Here is a 20401-nt window from a genome sequence, read left to right on the forward strand (position 1 = left end):
AACTGTGGAGTTGATCATCTTTTACTTTAATTAAGTCATCCCCTTTTCATGGTCATGGTAACACACTGTTGGTACAGAACCAGTTTCTTCCTTGACAAACCAGTACTGAGTAGAAACACAATTTCTTTTTCATGCATTTTTTTAATTGACCGCTTTCATTTCAACGTCAAAGACCAGAGTGCTGCCTGGAGGGATAGGTCCTTGCCGTGAATTACCGTATCTGAAATTGGACAGGAAAAAACAGTAAGCTAATCAGCTTATCTGGAATCTTGAAAATTGAGAAAAATTTCCAAAACCATGTCAATCATTGGCACTGTTCACCAAAAGAAACATGAAAAATTGCAAATGTACTCAAAAGTCTGTGATATTTACATAATAACAAAAAACAGAGAAAGAAAAAATTTCTCTTAGAAGCCAACAGTCTTGAACAAGAGAGGAATTAACCGAACACAAAGTACAGGCATGGGAACAGGAAATCATCAAAAAGGAGGAAAATAATGCGGAGGTGCGGGGGGCTGCTATAGGCCCCTGCCAGGGGGTCAGGGGGCTTTGGCATTTTCCACACCTAAAACGTGCACCAGGAGACTCCATAACTTTACAAAACAGTGCACTTGAAGCTGCAGTAATTTCTCACCAATGTGTTCAAAATCGTTAACAGAGAGCTCCACTGTGTGTTCATTTTAGACTTTGCCTTTCGTCAACCAGATCAAAGTCTTCACTCTCTCCTAAAGCCAACCAAAATTCCATTTGTTTTTCACACTTGAGTCGATTTCGGCCGCAAGGGCCTTATCGCTTTTAATTCGTCGATGCATGGCGACCAACTAATGGCGCGTGGTCTAGAAACTGCACGATCCGTAAAATCAAAGAAAGCGCTCGGAAATCTTTGGCAAATTCCAGAACAAGCATAAAACCACTTGCTCGGCTGTTTCCGACAGCATTCTTATCATCCTCGGGTTCTAATCGGCAAATTTCGTACAAGCAACATTCAGTCCAAATAAGATTACGCCAATTGAGAATAAACTATCGCCGATGGAAGCTGTTACGCGGATGAAAGTACCGTACCCCCCAAAAAAAAATTTCAACGGATTTACACCGATCTAAGAAATGACCCTGGGGCTCATCAAAAAGGCGGAAGAATCTCTTGCCTGAAAGTAGCAGTCAATTTTGGGTGTCGATTTACATTTCCAGTCTGGTGAAGTGTTGGGGAGGTAGTTTGGGGATAGTTAGGGGGACTTGGGGGAAGAGTATTCAATCACAGAGAAAATTAGTCTCAGACATGCCTACCCACACTCACACACACATTCCTACACAAACATACAACATGCATGGAATGTCCTATCCCTTAAATTCGAAGTGGAAGGCAAAGAAAGGTCAGCATACAAGCCCTAACTTATTTCACATACACTGTGCCACTGGAATATATTACTATTACTGTTTTAACTGCATCCAGGCACACACACACAAGGACACTGTGCTCACCCTTGTGACGGTGGTACTGTCAGCTTTCTCTTGCCACCAACTTTCATTCCTGTAACACAAAAACAACAGTCAAAAACTAAAACATTTTTTTTTTTAAAGTCAGGCATCAGCCTGAAGACTTCAGATCTATAGTACAACATTTTAACAGTAAAAAAAAAATAGTCACAGACAATGTGTCGCAACATTTTAAGCCTGCATAAACAATATACTTTTCTTGAGATTAGTAAAGAAAGGACAACCGGGAGCTGTATTCACAAGGCACATGTCAACGTGCTATCACAGATCCAGCGCCTCCACCAAGGGAACAAATGTAGTCCATGTTGCAAAGAGGCGTTTAGTACCTTCACTGCCTAAATAAAGTATGCATGGTTTTCCTCACATCAATACTGTGAAAAGGGAGACAACAGCTGTAAATCGCCCTTTGGCTTGCATCCTGTCAATTGCCTCCCCTCCTAAAATTTGGCTGGTTGATTCAATGATTGTTACGATTTTTTTATATCTCATTTTCTAGGAGTTTAAAGTGTTAATTCACCTGGTAGTGACCTCACATGTAATTTTCCACAGACAAGGCAGAATAATGTATTTTGTTTCTTTCATTTTGTTTTGTTCGCGAAGCAAATGCTTTTCTTTTTTTCTTTTGAATTGACCAATTAATATAACTGCTCCAATGTTCTAAGTAAACGCCATAATGTGAATTAATATAACTGCTCCGATTTTCTAAGGAAACGCCATAATGTTTAAAAAGGCAAACTACTTCTGAGTAATTTTGCTTTGAGTATCAATGCGGATGACTGATTGCAGAGTTCAGTTAAATGGTCTGAAGACAGCGGTCAGTAAGTTTGAGGCCAAAGCTGGCACAAAAGTACAAAATGAAGCATAAACACGATACTACATTGCTTGCTGGGTGATTGCAGGTTTACACCAGCATTTCAATAAAACAAGAAGAGCAAACGCTCGATCGAGTCACTTTCGCAGTTCTGAATATTATATGAGGCATCAGATGGACAGGAAGAAATTGCTATTCACAACACAATGAGTCACGTTCACATAAAATTTGAGCCCGGTCACTTTTATAGTTTCCGAGAAAAGCCCAACGTTAAGTTGTGTGTTGCCGAACAGAAAAGGCTAGTTATCTCCCTTGTTTTTCTGATAACGTTCGTAAAAGGCTACAGATGTAAATACTTTGATGTAAAGAATAATCCTACAAAGTTTCAATCACATCCGATGAACTTTGTCAAAGATATAAAATGTCTAATTTTTCCTTTGACGCTGACCTGTGACCTTGAAAAAGGTCAAAGGTCAACGAAACCATCGTTAAAGTGTAGAGGTCATTGGAGGTCACGACTAAACAAAATATGAGCCCGATCGCTTTGATAGTTTCCGAGAAAAGTCCAACGTTAAGGTGGTGTCTACGGACGGCCGGCCGGACAGACTAACACTGACCGATTACATAGAGTCACTTTTTCTCAAGTGACTCAATAAAATAATCTACACTTGTGTAAACCTGGTATCACACAGCAAGCCATGCAGCATACTCTATAAAGCACACACAACGTGTTACATCTGACTTACCTATCAAGCCAGTGTCCCATCCTTTGATGACCTCACCACGCCCTATACGGAACCGGAACGGCTTGCCTTTCAGGCAGGAGTCGAAGCGCTTGGTGTTTTTGGCCAGAGTTCCCACGTAATACACCGACACCTGCACAATACACAAGTCTGTCAGCGCCAGTCCTTGCGCATTTAACTGAAACCCTAACGAAAAACATTTTTACTAGTTTCTCTAAAGTCAATAAGCAACCAACACGCAGTGAAATGCAAAATCTGAGGCCCAGGCATGTGTACTAACAAGCAAAGTAAGGCTTCCTTCACTTGAGAGAAAACTTCAATCAGTCACTAACTAAATATCTGTTTGCAATAATAAACAGCTTTCCTTCAAACCAGCTCATTTAATTATTTACTAAGAAGGAGGTCTTGCAAGCAGCCTAGATGTTAATAACCTCCAACAAAAACCTCATTCAATGATGTACAACTCTTTTATCATTCATTTGTCTACAGATACATAAGACCCATAACTTTTGTTATCATTTTCTTTAAATCTGGCTTGACTATTCAAGGGAAAAAGAATTTACAGCATCATTTGACAAATCCTATTCCCTTCACTTTCAAAAGGCTGTGTTCAGAAATAACTGTCAGGTTTGTATTGGTTATGACAGATTGAATACTCTTGCTTTTATTGAGGCAAACTTTCCCATGTGACAGTGTAGGCAAGTCTCTAGCGAGGGGTGCATCGATAACACGTGGACAAGGAGCATGTGTGAAAAGTTTGCCTCAATTGAAACAGGAGTATACCCTCTTTCACAATCCATACAACCTCCGGAGTTTGTCTACTCACATTTTTGCCAGGCTTGGCTTCAGGCCCATGACCAATCTTAACGTCCTCAACAACGATGCCGCCTGCTACTGTACGTTTCTTGCCTGGCGCTGGAGTCAGCTTGGGCGATGCTGATTCCCCTGACGCTTCTTCTTCGGGTTGCTGCTGTACAAAGAATGCACACAAAGATTTTCATTGTACTTTCATGTTGCTATGATGAAATAACAACAAACTACAAGGTTTACTTTGAAATGAAATGAAAAAACACAGCTCCACTGTACACAATATTGACACAGACCTGGGAACCCCTGTTTTGCACTTAGAGTATTCTCAAACAAACTTGGTGTATTTTCAGAAAAGTGATCGTACTCCACACAGCGTTTGAACATCCATGATTAAAACATGCTTCACACGCGTCCGTCACACCGTTAATTAAGTTTACCTATATACATTTAAAACAAATGCTTTTTTCAATGTTTACTGACAAAAACTGTAATCATGTGTCAAAATACTGGATCGGCTTCGGGATGGATATGGGCTTGTGAAGAAAAGTAGTCTAGGAATCTTTAATTCTCGTCGTATTTTTTTCCCACTGACCGTACTGATCGTATTCTTGACAATCATGCGTACAAAATACGGCGAAATTGTATGGGTTCCCAGGTCTGTTGACAGTTTTCCTTTGTGATCAGTTTGCTAAAGAGTGCACTAGAAACTTCCTTTCTGCTATAATACAAAGCACAACAACAAGCTTTCAAATATCATACCCTTTGTGTCTCTAAGTGTGTCACTATTTCTAAGTCATGAGGATTTACAGAATATCATGCCTTTATTATTTATGCACACAGCAAAATGTATGCAGCATAACAGCTTGAGAGAAATGGAGAATGAGAACTAACATCAGTGTGAATTTGTGCGTGTGTGTAAAATATAGCACAATACAGTTCAATAATACTTTAAGTTTAACACAATAATCTCAACTACGTCCTTATAAATTTGTTGAAGTACACACTGTTTTGAAACACTCGTCATACTTATCTGCCATAATCCTGAACAGTATCTCCTAACAAAGGTCTACAAGAATTCCTCATCGTTATCAAACACACATCACATCAGTAAGATGAGTAACAATATGAGGGCGGGGATGTAGCTCAGTCGGTAGCGCACTGGATTTGCATCCAGTTGGCCGCTGTCAGCGCGAGTTCATCCCCACGTTCGGCGAGAGATTTATTTCTCAGAGTCAACTTTGTGTGCAGACTCTCCTCGGTGTCCGAACACCCACGTGTGTACACGCAAGCACAAGACCAAGTGCGCACGAAAAAGATCCTGTAATCCATGTCAGAGTTCGGTGGGTTATAGAAACACGAAAATACCCAGCATGCTTCCTCCGAAAGCGGCGTATGGCTGCCTAAATGGCGGGGTAAAAACGGTCATACACGTAAAAGCCGTGGGAGTTTCAGCCCATGAACGAACAAACAAACAGTAACAATATGTAACACGTTAACAAACCTTTTCCTGGGTGTTTTCTTCTGTTTTGTTTTTGTTCTTCTTTTTCTTCTTCTTCTTCTTCTTCGTGGCATCTCCTGCTCCATTAGTCAATGCCTCCTCTGCAGCCTGCACAATGAATAGCTCAGTGAATACATGTAACCATTCAACTTCAAGTCTTAAAAATTTGAATTCCTTGTGTTTAGTTAATACACTAACCGAGGCCACAGAGCCAGTACTAGCTGTAATAACTTCACACCCAACCTATTTCTCCCTCTTCAACACACAAGTGAAAAAAACAAATGAAAAGAAACCTTGCAATAAAAACACACACAACAATAATAGTTAAAATACAAGTGATTGAAAACAGAACAAACAAACAGAAGAAAGCAAATAAACATTTTTTTTTTTTAAAACAAAGAATACAACACGAATAAAAGATCTGAAAAGGAAAGAAGTGCACACTCACTAACAAGACGGATACGAAACAACAAAGGGGTACAGACTCAAGGTGATATTTGCTTTCGTCATATCACCTTGACTGTACCCTTTTGTTGTTTTGTATCAAACAAACAGAAAGCAATCCCTTCAAAACAAAAATAATTCCAAAAAAATCTCACCTGTGTTGCAGATTTGTTTGCCTTTTCTGACTTGGGTGTTTTGTTCTTCGCCTTTTTGCTGGTGTCTGGCGTAGCTTCAACGGAGCTGTTTAACTTTTTAGACTTCTTGCTGGACACCTCAGTGGTTTTGGGTGATTTTTGTGACTTTGAAGACTTCACTCGAATTTGCTCCAGAATTGAATCTTCATCCCCCTCTTCTTCCTCGTCCTCATCTTCGTCAGAACCTAAAAGACAATTTCTTTTAAAATAACGTATCCACGCAAAATGTTAACAAATATTTACAAAAAATGCGCCGCAAACGCTTGAAATAACAGAATAAAACAATGGAATGCATGCAAACTTTCAATTCTAATTTTTTTTATATAATCATATTAAAAAAAACTTGATTGTTCATATTTTTCCATCACTAAGACTAATAAGGCAATCACATGCGTGCATGCTCAAACACACACACACACATGCGCATGCTCAGACACACACACACATGAACACTCACACTCACACACACACAAAGAACTGAACATACCTTCTTCCTCTTCTTCTACATCTTCATCGATAAACTGAAACAAGAAGAGCAAACGCTCGATCGAGTCACTTTCGCAGTTCTGAATATTATATGAGGCATCAGATGGACAGGAAGAAATTGCTATTCACAACACAATACAGATGTAAATAATTTGATGTAAAGAATAATCCTATAAAGTTTGAATCAAATCCGATGAATAGTTTCAGAGATATGATATTTCAATTTTTTTCCTTCAAGACATACCTGTGACCTTGAAAAAGGTCAAAGGTCACCAAAGCAGACGTCAAAGTGTAGAGGTCACTGGGAGTCACGTTCACATAAAATTTGAGCCCGGTCACTTTTATAGTTTCCGAGAAAAGCCCAACGTTAAGTTGTGTGTTGCCGAACAGAAAAGGCTAGTTATCTCCCTTGTTTTTCTGATAACGTTCGTAAAAGGCTACAGATGTAAATACTTTGATGTAAAGAATAATCCTACAAAGTTTCAATCACATCCGATGAACTTTGTCAAAGATATAAAATGTCTAATTTTTCCTTTGACGCTGACCTGTGACCTTGAAAAAGGTCAAAGGTCAACGAAACCATCGTTAAAGTGTAGAGGTCATTGGAGGTCACGACTAAACAAAATATGAGCCGGATCGCTTTGATAGTTTCCGAGAAAAGTCCAACGTTAAGGTGGTGTCTACGGACGGCCGGCCGGACAGACTAACACTGACCGATTACATAGAGTCACTTTTTCTCAAGTGACTCAAAAACCATTGTTGAGTTCCATCAAAAATGCAATACTCACAGCATTTACAGATATTTAAGCAATATTTTTGCTTGAGATGCTGATCATTCACACAATTAAGACAACATTATCAACCAGACAAAATGTGCTACAAACCCATGGAGCAAGCAACAATGTAACACAAATGGGGGGGAGACAAATTCAACTTTGGACATCTTTTGTTTTGGTGAGGTTATCAAAAATTTTTAAGTAAATTTTCATTTGATTAATATATTTACCCGAATCACATATGCATTGACGTAGTCAGAGATGCTAAGGTCTGAAAATCGCTACCCGTCTAACAGTCAAAGGGAAGCAACCCCACAAACAAAAAAGTGTAAGTGGAAGCGTAGCTAGGGACGCTTGCCATGGGGGTTACCTCCCCTTGGAGTGACCTACGTCACTACCGCTTCCCGAGCACGTGGTAGAACTCATACGACTTTTTTCACTCAGAGGAGAAGGTCGCATTTTCTTTCGCTCTCGTGGCCGTCTGCTTGCTGTTTGCCCGGCACCCACCGGCCACGTTATTCACCCATCTGCTTGCTGACTGCTGCGTAGTTGGTGAGCTCTTTCCAGTTAGTCTTGTTGACTAGCGTTTTGATTGTGTTTCTGCTGAATTTCTGTCCTTTTTTGTTTTGGTGAGGTTATCTCCCTTTAAATTTACCATTCTTCTCCCATCATGAACATTAAGATTTTTTTTAAATCACCAATTTCACGAAAAGAAACTAAATTCATAACTGGACAAAAAGAAAAAACTAATTTGCTCCAGTTATAAAGCAAACAAAACTTACACTCGAGTCAAACTCTTCGTCTGACTCCTCCTCGTCATCATTCATCTCGGAGAGTTTTAATCTTTTGCCTTTGCTCCTTAACTCCTCCAAGATCTTTCTTTTACTTCCTGCAACAGAGACGATCAGTTTAACACATCGCAACAGAGAAAAATCAGTGTAACACACACAAATCCGACACGTGCTTGCATACCAACAAACTTAAACATCAATCATAAAACTCAAATAGCCTAACAATTTCTGTTAATTTAAGAATGCAAACTTTGTCTCTCAAGATATTCAATCTGAAGTTCTGTGGCACACATAAGCTTATAAAGATTTGCTTCTTTTTTTTTTTGCAGTACTGGTTAAGGACTTTGGACAGTTTAGGAAGGAAAATACAAAAAAATTTATTCCAGTCACCTAAAAAGAGAGTCCTGAGTCTGAGACTGCACAAACATCATTCTTTTTTCTCTTGATATAAAAAAAAATACAGTGTAATGAATTTATAAGTCAAAGTTATATACCTGAAATTACAAATTAAAGTCCTCCACCGTACAGCGCAGCGACCTACTGTCACCGCCAAACGGTGGTCATACATGTACAGAGCTCCACCTCAGGATGATGAACTAGCCTACACAGACGTCTACACTGGGCAGTCTACAGAAATACAATGTAATAAACAGCTTACACGTCTGCTTACCTGGCGGTGGTTCCCAGTCACTGTCTACTTCTTCACTGTCGTCATCCTCAGCCTCCACCAGCTGTGGCATCTCCAGGTCTATTTTGGAGTCAATATTACACAAAGTGAAATAATGTTCATCAAATACTGTCAAAACGCTACCTTCAAGCTACATTCTTTCTCGTTTAAACAATTATGTTTACCCCCACTGATCTGTTCAGGATTTTACACAGGATAAAGGTGCTCTTCATCTCAACCCATCGTTAAAAATCAAAAGCCTGGCTGCTTCCTTTGCAGGTTGGAACATTTTGAGGTTAATTAATTTTGTAAACGACACTCGGGTCAATCTGCTTAATTAATTCAGCAACAAATATCTCTTCTGTTAGTGTTATCTTATTTTTTTCACACACACACACAACCACACCTGAATCAACATCACCATCATCATAGTCATCAGGAAACTCATCATCCAATTCCTCAATCAGAGAACCAGTCAGGTGTACCACACCTGAAAAGAAATGCACAAGGTTAACACTGCACAGTATACAAATACAATTAAAGGAAAGCCGCACTGCATTAAACAACATACCAGTTAAACTAAGCAGGTTTTAACTTTGTCATGACAATCCATGCCAAGCATTAGCATCATTTGCTGTGAAAGAATTGGATTTCAGACTAAATTTACATCTTGCTTTCACAATAATTCAGGGTTATTTTTCTTGCAATTATGTTTTTTCAAAGTCAACTCAATGAGTCCTGCATCTTCCTTCATTCTCTTTTAGCCTAAAACTGTAATGAGCAAGGTAAAAAAGATAATACAAATTCACACACAAACCTATTTTGAGACTCGGCTTTCTCTAGTTTTCAGTTCATAATGCCTGTAAATCTAATCAGGCCTGAAAGTGGCAAGTAGAAACATGTAAATGGCGAGTAGAAATGTAAATCTACTCGCCAAATGCGAGTAAAGTTGCTGAAACAAATGGTTGGTTTGGCGAGTAAAAATACAAAAATTTGCTCTCTGGCTAGTAAATTATGAGAAGTACTAGCCAAAGGCTAGTGCCCCATTTCGTGGACTTGCAGCGCTGCTAATACCACTTTAAGACTACCGATCTTTTGAGATCTGATTTTCTCCTATTTTTTTTAAGTTTTCAAGAGGGGGGAAGTGTATTTTGGACATACCTCCACCATTGAGGAAGAAAGTCACAGCCTCATCCCTGGAAAAGCTTAGATCCAACTGCTGCTGCAAAACGTTGCCATGCCCCAGGGTACACAGCAAGAACTCTGCCGAATCATGCTGCAACATCACCTGAACATGCCGTGAACTGTCACTCACTGCACACAAAATAGATCAAATTGTTCAGGCGCTAGCATGTATATCTATTGGAAAGAAAAAGAAGCTTTACATTCTCAAAGGCTGCCAGGGACATGAATATGAGGCAAACCCTGGCTTTGGACGAAGAAGAGACCAAAATCCCATTCCACAATATCTCATAGCTAATCAGCAACAATACTCTACACTGTATATGGCTGGTGGTATAAGTCAGAGCATGATAACTAAGAAATATATTATGCCATTTATCTACAATCAAAAACAACAAAAATTACTATAATTTACATTTTACATTTCCACTGGGCATAAGTGTTTCTCGGACCAAAAGGACTTTTAATTTTGTTTAAAATTATTGGACCGGTCAAGACAGTCCTTTACAGATCAATCAAAATGACATTGATCATAAATATCTTGACTATGTGTCTAAATAGGTGGTTGTCTACATTTTTGCTTTTTTTCTAAATAATCTTATGGTTAGATTTCCCTATAAAAAGTTCTGTCAGATGATGAATGAACCATAAGAAAAAAGTTATAGAAAAAAAAAATATGTAACAAAAGTTTTTATTTTAGGGAACTGTGAGCGACACTTCCAATGTTTTGTTTTCCATGTGCAGCGACCATGTGCTTTGCCTACAAATATCGACCCAATCAAATTCATGTCACTTTGCTGACAGCCACACCCACACAATCACAGCAACAGTTTGACACTGGGTATTGGAATGCTGTCGACAATTTTTTTTAAACGAACGAAATGCACAGTATTCGAGAGGAGTTTTGCCCTCAGCATTTTCCAAATAAAGATATCCTACTATGCTGGAATACTATAATGAATTTTCAAACGGCTGCCCTGGCTTTTATATACAATATTGCCTCCTAGGTCCGCGAGCGGCTAGCCGCAAGGATGTCTTACCATTAAGAAACACTCATCAGGACTACAGCCTCCTTGCTTAGGCCAAAAAAAAAAATAGGTGTGGTTACGGTAACATAGCCAAAAAAAATAGGGTAGGTAGGTAGGCAATCCCTTTTTTTTTTTTTTTTTACTTTTTTTTCTAATGTGTACAAATTAAACCTACTTGACAGGGAAATAAGTGTGCGACACGGGCGCTTTCGCTTTCATTGCGTTTTTTGTACTCGGTTTTTTTTTTTTTTTTTTTTTTTTGACAAATGTAATAAAAAGTTATAGGATCGGCCCCTAAAAATAGGGTAGGTCGGGTTACCGTAACCACACCTATTTTTTTTTTAGGCCTTATGTAACCACTATACATACCATGAGCGTTGCTTTCCAGCGCAGCCATAGACAAGTGGAATGGCTTGTCCACTGTCTGAGAGTATCGCTTCCCGCCATCCAGTGTCACCCCTGCAAAGAAGGTTTGTTTGTTTGTTTGTTTGCTTAACGCCCAGCCGACCACGAAGGGCCATATTAGGGCGGTGCTGCTTTGACATATAACGTGCGCCACACACAAGACAGAAGTCGCAGCACAGGCTTCATGTCTCACCCAGTCACATTATTCTGACACCGGACCAACCAGTCCTAGCACTAACCCCATAATGCCAGACGCCAGGCGGAGCAGCCACTAGATTGCCAATTTTAAAGTCTTAGGTATGACCCGGCCGGGGTTCGAACCCACGACCTCCCGATCACGGGGCGGACGCCTTACCACTAGGCCAACCGTGCCGGGTGCAAAGAAGGTTAAACTAAAGATCACAAGTGAAAAAATCTATACATCTTCTATGTATATGTTAGTCCATTATAACCTTGAAGATGGGTAGAACAAAAATCATGTGAGAAATACTTAATGTCGCCCATGGTTGTGACTGCACATTAAAATGTGATCATATTCGAAAATTTTTATCTAAATTTTGATTTGATTAATATACTTACCCGAATCACATGATTAGCATTGACCCACTTCGATGCATAGGTTATGATAAAAGCTACCCCGTCTAGGTATAAGGGGAGCAACCCCAACTAAAAAAGTGACTGCACCAGCATGACTGACACCCTGGGTTACGTCCCATGTAGCCTACTACGTCATCAATGGTGCTGGTCACGAGATACCCCTTCAATCGACTAATTGAACATCAAAAATCGTGCGGGGCAGGAGGGAGGGAATTACCCATGTGATTCGGGTAAGTATATTAATCAAATCAAAATTTAGATAAAAATTTTCGATTATAATTACATATTCTTACGCCGAATCACATGATTAGCAGATAACTCCAACCAGGCGGTGGGTAAGATCAAAGAAGTTCAAACCCACTCTTAAAATCTGGAGAGGCATTGTCCCGCTGCCACCAAAGCAGGAAGGGACCTAGATCCATCGTTACAGATAGATCCATACTGCCAGAAGGCAGCAATGTCTCCCTATTAAACTGATAAAGACAAAAGCCGAGCACCAGTAAGCTGTGTGCAGGACATCATCCAACCTCCCAGACCGTAAAACGGCCGAGGAGGAGGCCCAGGCCCTGGAAAAAGAGCTCGGGCTGAGCCTAGGGGAAAGATAGCCGAAAGCTACGCCAAGGCGGAGGGGAAGAGAATCCCTCGCCAAAAAAACTGGCCCACTACCAAACATCAGGGAAAGAGCCGGTGAGAAAGAAAACATCTAGCTCACTCTAAAACCCTTGCCAGGAACTGGCCCACTGCCAAAAGACAGAACGAGGACCGAGAACCGACCTAAATGACAGTCGCAATGCCGCTCAGGCAAAAAGCGAAAGACAGCATCAGAGAGCCCGTAAGCTGTGCTCAGCACTTCTTGCCATCTCCTGAACCATAAAGGGGCTCAAGTCTTGAATAACCCGAGCCGAGTAGAGGGGCAGACAAGCTGCCCCCACCCCCCCCTTACTATTGGAAGGAAAAGCCAAAAACCCTGGAAACGACAAGCGTAAGGTTGACCGATCATAAATGAAAAGCACCAACCTTCCCCAGGACCGTAAGACAATCATGCCAAAGAAAAAGCCTTGGCATGGAGAGAGGCCCGAAAGGCCGGAGAGATAACGGTCAGCTCCAGAGAGGAGTGACCTGTTTCCTAGAAAGAGAGAGAGACGTCTGAGTACAAAAAACCAGAGTCAAACTCAAAGAAAAAACTCAGAAGAGACGGTCACCAGAAGTCCACTACCAGACCATGCAGAAGCACAGAGGGAGGTAAACAGAGGAAGAAGCGGCCTACGAAAAGTGTAAGCCGCCAGCAGAGCGGAGAACGCGATGGCCAAAGCCTGATGTGACCGGTGACTCTAACCAAAATGACTAAAGTCAGAGTGATCACAAAGCAGTCTGCTTGTAGGTAAACGAAAGAAAATCAAAAACCCAAAACAGAAACGAGGCTGGAAAGGAAAAACAGAAAACTGTGAAGCTAACCAGCCTTAAGACTCCCTGAACGAGAGTTCACAAGAAGAAGGGCCCGAAGAAATTTCGCGGCCGACCGAGCCCAGAAAATTCCTGAGTCTGGCTGAAAAACCAAACACGTCTGATACCTCAGAACCGAGAATCAGACACGGAACACAACAGGCAAGAGTCCGTAATAGTTGCCAGCGGTAGAAGGGTGACCGTAACAGGCAACCCACCCCACCGGAAGTCGACCCGACCCGCCTCATGGCAGGATGAGGGAAAAGAGGAAGACACAAAATCTAGAGACACGGAGACCGTAGTCGCCCATGCCAGGCAGGAGACTATTACACGGGCTAAGGCTGAGAGCCGTAACGCCCGTAGACCCGCCATCAAAGATGCTGGGCTGAAAGCCCGCACCAAGAAACCAGAAAACTAACTAGACCTCTACCGAAAGGGGAGGTTTAGCCAATAAAGCTGAGAAAAGTGATAGGCCACAAGAATGACCCCTCACCATGCATTGCTAAAACCAATGCAAACTCAGTAAAATCTGAATGTAACCTCCGAGGCCAACTCAAGTAAACCTTAAGTTTGGACGAAACACCAGAACAAGTCCGATCGCTAGAGAAAGACAGAGTCAAAATCGGCGAAAAGCCCACTAGGACCAAGTCCAAAAGAGTAGACAACAACCACCACCACCAACGGATGAAATGGCTGTTGCACCAGCCGAGGCTGAAAAACCCGGATGCCCTAATGCAGGCTGTTGTTCCCAAAAAATACAGACTAAGACGTCTGTGCAAGGAAGAACCTCTCCGGATAAACCTGAGCTGAGGACTTAGCCTGAAAAAGCTGAGTCTGCTTAGGTAGAGCCCGTTTTGCTGCTTCAAAGCTTGGAGAGCAAAAGAAGAGACCTGAAGGTCCCTACACATCTATATCTCCTTGGAGGCCAGGAGGCCAGGGAGGCCTTGGAAGCCAGGAGACTTAAGAGGCCAGGAGGCCTTGGAGGCCCGGAGGCCATGGAGGCCAGGAGGCCTTGGAGACCAGGAGGCCAGGAGGCCTTGGAAGCCAGGAGACCTTAGAGGCCAGGAGGCCTAAGAGGCCAGGAGGCCTTGGAGACCAGGAGGCCTCAGAGGCCAGGAGGCCTTGGAGACCAGGAGGCCCGGAGGCCTTGGAAGCAAGGAGACCTTAGAGGCCAGGAGGCCTAAGAGGCCAGGAGGCCTTGGAGGCCATGGAGGCCTTGGAGACCAGGAGGCCTCAGAGGCCAGGAGGCCTTGGAGGCCTTGGAGGCCGGGAGGCCCTAGAGGCCAGGAGGCCTTGGGGGCCAGGAGGCCTAAGAGACCAGGAGGCTTCAGAGACCAGGAGGACTTGAAGGCCAGGAGGCCTAAGAGGCCAGGAGGCCGAAGAGAGACCCATCCACCGAGGGTGAAGAACTAAGGGTGTCTCATTGATTCCTCACAAACTAGGAATGGGCGAGGAACAAGTCCCGTCTGTACATGACCGTATGGGCATTGTGCAGAGAGGAAGGACTTCTCCGTTCTAAATTCGCCCTAGCAAAAGTGGAGAAAGCATCCCCTGCGTCCTGCTCTAAACTGAGAGTAAAGGGCGCAAAGAACTCCGTAAAGGAGTGTCTCCGAGATGGAAGCAAGTTCCAAAAGCTGTCTGCCCACTTCCTCAGAGGGGAAGAGAGTCTGCTCAGAGAGCAGGGGACTCGAAACGTTCCCCAAAGAAGAAGTTCCGGCGTGACCGGCAAAGGTGCACGCAGAGGGGCAAAAGACGACAGCAAATTCCGGGACATCTTGGGCAAAGGCAACCTCCTCTGAGCCGCTAATGTCCCGAAGCTGGGAAGGCCGGAGCCTGAAGCCCCTTTCCTGCAGGTCAACGGCCAAACTTCACCCCTGACTAAGAGGAGGATGAGAGGCGTCGAAGACCAAAGGCACAGGAAGTGAGGAGAACGGCAGAACCCACTACCGAAGTGTGTGGTAGCTGCTAATCCGCCTGAGGCAGGGAGCCTGCAAGCCCAAAGGGCACTGCTGACGAAAAAACCAGACTCAAACCAGATGGGACCATAGCAGGTCCACTATCCAGTGAGCCCCCACTTCCGGCCGGAGCCAGAAGCGCAGAGGTCGCGTACGACCACCGCCGTAAGGCAAGGTTCGAACTGAACGTGCCAGTAGCCTGTGCACTAACCAGTGAACCGATACCTCCAGCCGGAACTGGAAGCACAGCCGTCGCGTAGGGCAAGGCTCGAAACCGGACGTGACAGCAGTCTGTACACTAACCAGTGAACCTACGCTTCCGGCCGTAACCAGAAGCGGCGCTGTCGCGGACAACTGCTGAAGTAGGTAAAGGCTCGAACCAGAAGTGACAGCAACCTGAGCACTAACCAGTGAACCTACACTTCCGGCCGGAACCGGAAGCCCAGCTGACGTTGACGACTGCTGACGTAGGGTAAGGCCCAAACCGGACGTGACAGCGGCCTGTGTACTGCCGGTGAACCTACACTCCCGGCCGGAACCGGAAGCGCAGCTGCCGCGGACGACTGCTGACGTAAGGCAAGGCTCAAACCGGACGTGAACGCAGTCCGAACACTAGCCAGTGAGCCTTTTACTTCCGGCCTGAGCCGGAAGCAGCTGTCGCGGACGACTGCTGACGTAAGATGTGGGACGCACCGGACGTGACAGCAGGCTGCGCACGAGCGGAAGAACCACTGCTTCCGGCCGGAGCCGGAAGCCCAGCTGTCGCGTACAACTGCTGGTGTAAGGCGGGGTTCGGTCCGGACGTGAACGCAAGTCGCTCACTAGCCGGTGAACCCCTACTTCCTGCCAGAGCAGGAAGCCCAGCTGTCGGAACCGACTGCTGGAGTACGGAGAGGTTCTGACCCGACGTGAACGCAAGTCGCTCACTAGCAGGAGAACATCCGATTCCGGAAACCGGAAGTGCAGCTGCCGTAAACGGCTGCTGCAGACACCAACCTTGAAGTGGCCGGATCCCCGGAGGGACATGCACTGTTGCGCTACCGCAAGCGGAAGGCAACCAATGCCGGCCAGGAAGAGGAGAAGAAGATCCCCAAGGGACCGTCCAGAAACATCGCGGTGGACAGCAGCCCGGTCCGGAGAAGACCCAGCGTCTGAAGGAGAGAACGTCGCCTAACCCCCAGGCGGGGGGCAGAGCTGGCGACGAAGTCCGCCGAGGCAAACCTCGCGAACGAGGGAATCTATTTCTGGAAATAAGCAAAAGATAAGTGCAGACCCCAGAGCCCGAGACTCTGGAGCCGAAACAGACGTAAAACGACAGCCTTGGAGGCCAAAACGGACGGCAGAGAGCCAGACGGCCAATCGTCCGTAACATAAAAAAAACGGCACAGAACAACGTAAAAACTTGCCTAAAATTGTGCCAACATGAACGACAAAGGCGTTCTTCAAAATAAGAGGCTGCTGAGGGATAGAGCTTAGCAGGGCCCAAGCCCTAACCCTCAGCCTTAGCTCCCTCTAATTCTCATTAACGGCCAAGTAAGCACCGAGAGAAAAATAATAAAACAACTGAAACTAGCAAAGTCCGAAAGGACGCCAGCCTTTCAGAAGACAGCAAAGAGGGCAGCTAAAACCAGTTTAGGAGCTACCAAAGGCAGCTAAACAACTAGCTATACGAAGAGTTAAGCGTCCGAGTACGGACGAAAAATCAACATAACAACAACATGCTAGCTAAAAATGGCGACCAAGGAGGAAGCCACAAGTCTGAAAATAATAAAGTCCGTACAGACACAAACATTTCAGAAGCAAGCGAGCAAAAAAGATAAGCACGTACGTAAAAGCTACCGACGGCAGCTACAAAGCAAGCTACGACAGCGTTAATAGCCCGAACACGGCTAAAACAACAGAAGCCAGCCAACGTGCTAATGCAAATGGCGACCGTGAGGAAGCCAAACAACCGCTGAAAACTTCAGAGTCCAAAGGACATGCGAAATTCACAGCAGAAACAATAAAACATACAAGAAAATATGAACGATCTCACCAGCTGCAAGCCAGCAAGAAGTAGACGGGGGCCGAGGCCGGTGGGTGCCGTAGACACAAAACCAGCCAGAGCAAAAGCGAACACAACCGTCACCCTTGAGTGATAGTAGTCGATTGAAGGGGTATCTCGTGACCAGCACCATTGATGACGTAGTAGGCTACATGGGACGTAACCCAGGGTGTCAGTCATGCTGGTGCAGTCACTTTTTTAGTTGGGGTTGCTCCCCTTATACCTAGACGGGGTAGCTTTTATCATAACCTATGCATCGAAGTGGGTCAATGCTAATCATGTGATTCGGCGTAAGAATATGTAATTATATTGTTTGTTTATATATATATATAATATATATATATCAAGTTTGTCAGAATGGGGCATGCAATCTGAAAATGACCAATCAGAATTCCATTCAGCAGGTCAAATTTGATGCATAGATTACAGCGTTTCAATTTGAACTGAGCTAAACAACGCGCGTACTTAACCGAGCACACACACACACAATTTGGTATTGAAGTGTCAAACCCTTAGATCATCTGGTACTAGATTACACCATTTAGATTCTTTGGGGGAAAAATGTCCCGGGGGAGGGTAGGGGGGTTGCCTCTGGACCCCTTATTGCACTTGGTACCACATGTCTTCAACTATGTCCCACCCGAATTTGAGGGGTAAATTGACCCAGGCTGAACCTTGGATCTGTACTACTGCAGAGTCCAATATCCTTGATGGCTAAGTTGACGTTAGTACTTGCACACACAAGAATCAGAAAAAAAGAATATTACAAGACTAAGGGAATGCAAGTAGAGGCAACTATTGTACAAGATGCTTATACACACACAAGGATTCAGTTCTTGAGTATTCTGAGAAATTCAAGTTTTACGCCCTCATGGCAAAGCCATTAGGGGCATGTTCCCGGGTTTTAACCCGACTTTAGATGAGATACACAAGTGTATGCGTGTTTAGGTGGTATCAGCCATCTGCACTTATGGCAGAATGACCGAGGTCTTTTACGTGCCACTGTGGTGACACGGGGGTGGGAGATGGATACCGTCTCTGGGTCTGCACATAAAGTTGACCTGTGTCCGTCCCGGCTCGGATTCGAATCAGCGACCTTTCGATCACAAGTCCAGTGCTCTACCACCTGAGCTACCCGGGCCCCCTTGAGTATTGTGTATGTATGTAAAATCGTTTATTTAACGTCACTCTGTAAAAACATTGGCGACATTTGTCTTAGATTAAAAACACACACAGGCGCGCACACAAACTTTCCCTTTATGTACAGTGGTTCACCACCCTCCGCACCCTCTCGCTCATCTAATTAAAAATGGTAATAAGAGATAATTGGATATAAAATGGTATTCTTAAAGGTTCTTATAAAAATATAAAGTAGCTATATGAGAAGCAATGGCGTCAGCCGCAGCAATGTCACTTCATATCCAGGGACCAAGTGGGTGTGTGCACAAGTCCAGCGATAAGTTTGGGACCTTGCCACCCAAGGTCTTTATTAAAACTTAAAAGATAGCTTAATTTTTCATTTGGGGTATTTGGCAGGATATTTCTATTCCAGTTATAAACTGAGTCAGGGGTTGAAAGTGGCATGAGTTCAAATCACACTCCAAAGTCAAATGAGCAATGCTGAGGTCGGATTGACAGGTGCATTTAAGCTCTAGAAATTGGTAGTTCCCAGCTTCTGCCCTTAAGCGGTTAATCCTTTTTATCATATGTGGGTAATATATATATTATAGGTGTTCATCTGTTTTGATGGGGCTTCCCGAATGAGCCAGCCAGAGCTTATAGCCGTGTGCATGTATTTTTTACTCCATTCTCTCCAGAGAAGAGAGTCTGTAAGGCTACTGATCTCAGAAGCAGACAATGGCAGGTCTACCTCGGAGGCGCCTATGCCTTGGGCAGCTTCTTTAGCGGCTTTGTCTGCTCTCTCGTTGCCAGGCACGTTCACGTGTGCTGGACACCAGACCAGGTTCATCTCGCTTCCTTTTTTTATAATTTTATTTGCCAGCTCCTTTATGGCAATGACAAGATCCTGTCTTTTTGATCTTTTGTTAGTTCTTAATGCTTCAATGGCTGCTTTGGAGTCAGAGAATATAGCTATCTTTTGAGGAGGAGTGTTCTTGAGATTGAGATGAACAAGCGACATGCAGATGGCAAGGAGCTCAGCTGAGAAGATCGAGTTTCTGTTGCACAGTTTAAATTTCCCAGCCAGGTCATCGCTGGGGATTACAAAAGCTGCACCAGCCTTCTTGTCATCCAATATTTCTCCACTTCACAACTTGATTTGTTGGATGACAGGTGTTGAAATGTGTGATATTGGGTAATCTTGAACTTTAGCGTGTTAAATTCATAGCTCAGAATCCAGTGACATTCTGTACTTATTTTGTATACAAGTCCATGTAAGCAAGCCAAAGAACATTGATTTGTCGTGAAATTAATTGACGGATTGAGCTCCAAACTAAAGCATAATTAATTAATTTGGTTGTTCAATCGACGAAAATGCACCGAAAATGGCGTACGTTGTCAACCATGGGACATCATTTACACGAAAGAGTTGTCTCCCTTGTTCGCTCACACGGATAATTCCTTCTTTGACCCATGTAAACGAAATGCATTCGTACAGTTCATCGGAGTTCATTCCGTAACTTTTCAAAAGGATCTAAAATGACTTGTTTTTAAATGTTATGATTGCAAGTGCAGGTTTTAAAAATTTGGAGACAAATGCCTCTGAATTAATGAGCTATGAATTTAACACGCTAAAGTTCAAGATTACCTGATATTGATTCAGTATGCAAACATCTTGTTCTTAACAATGTGAAAAATAGTAAATGAGACCAAAATTAGACTTCAAACCCACCCCAAAACATGTTGTTACACTCTTTCAACACAACCATGTGGCAAATGGCAGCGCGCTTCTGCTACAGGAAGTGCAGATGAATCGGAAGTGAGTTTTCTCCCTTTAACCCTTGAACAGAAAAATATCGTAGATTTTAATCAAATTTTATAGATCGGGCAGAACCACAAAAAAATCCGCTTGAT

The 20401-nt window shown here is 43.5% G+C and overlaps 1 protein-coding gene across 2 annotated transcripts; it reads right to left on the reverse strand.

Annotated features, from left to right (window-relative positions):
* On the reverse strand, window positions 1–20314 carry LOC138980357 (46 kDa FK506-binding nuclear protein-like). Of its 2 annotated transcripts, none has more exons than XM_070353233.1 (13): window positions 20220–20314; window positions 11294–11383; window positions 9876–10028; window positions 9121–9204; window positions 8718–8795; window positions 8039–8145; window positions 6482–6515; window positions 5956–6179; window positions 5360–5464; window positions 3875–4015; window positions 3052–3181; window positions 1480–1528; window positions 1–220 (listed from the first exon to the last, which is right to left on the reverse strand). In XM_070353233.1, the coding sequence occupies exons 1-13, from the start codon at window positions 20254–20256 to the stop codon at window positions 142–144; spliced, it is 1311 nt and encodes a 436-aa protein (XP_070209334.1). In that variant the 5' UTR covers window positions 20257–20314; the 3' UTR covers window positions 1–141. The 2 variants fall into 2 exon arrangements, with proteins under 2 accessions (XP_070209334.1, XP_070209331.1); XM_070353230.1 differs by having other exon boundaries at window positions 3875–4018.
* Window positions 20315–20401: the final 87 nt, after the last annotated feature.

The sequence above is a fragment of the Littorina saxatilis genome, linkage group LG1 (assembly GCF_037325665.1).
Source record: "Littorina saxatilis isolate snail1 linkage group LG1, US_GU_Lsax_2.0, whole genome shotgun sequence".
In the NCBI taxonomy this organism is placed as follows: domain Eukaryota; kingdom Metazoa; phylum Mollusca; class Gastropoda; order Littorinimorpha; family Littorinidae; genus Littorina; species Littorina saxatilis.

Excerpts from the sequence above, each read along its gene's own strand:
- LOC138980357 (XM_070353230.1), bottom strand. The coding sequence starts at position 20,256 with ATGGTTGTGTTGAAAGAGTGTAACAACATGTTTTGGG. Across the intron at positions 11,384-20,219 it reads GTGTAACAACATGTTTTGGG|GGGTGACACTGGATGGCGGG; the intron begins GTGGGTTTGAAG and ends CCTTCTTTGCAG. Across the intron at positions 6,180-6,481 it reads TGTAGAAGAAGAGGAAGAAG|GTTCTGACGAAGATGAGGAC; the intron begins GTATGTTCAGTT and ends ATTGTCTTTTAG.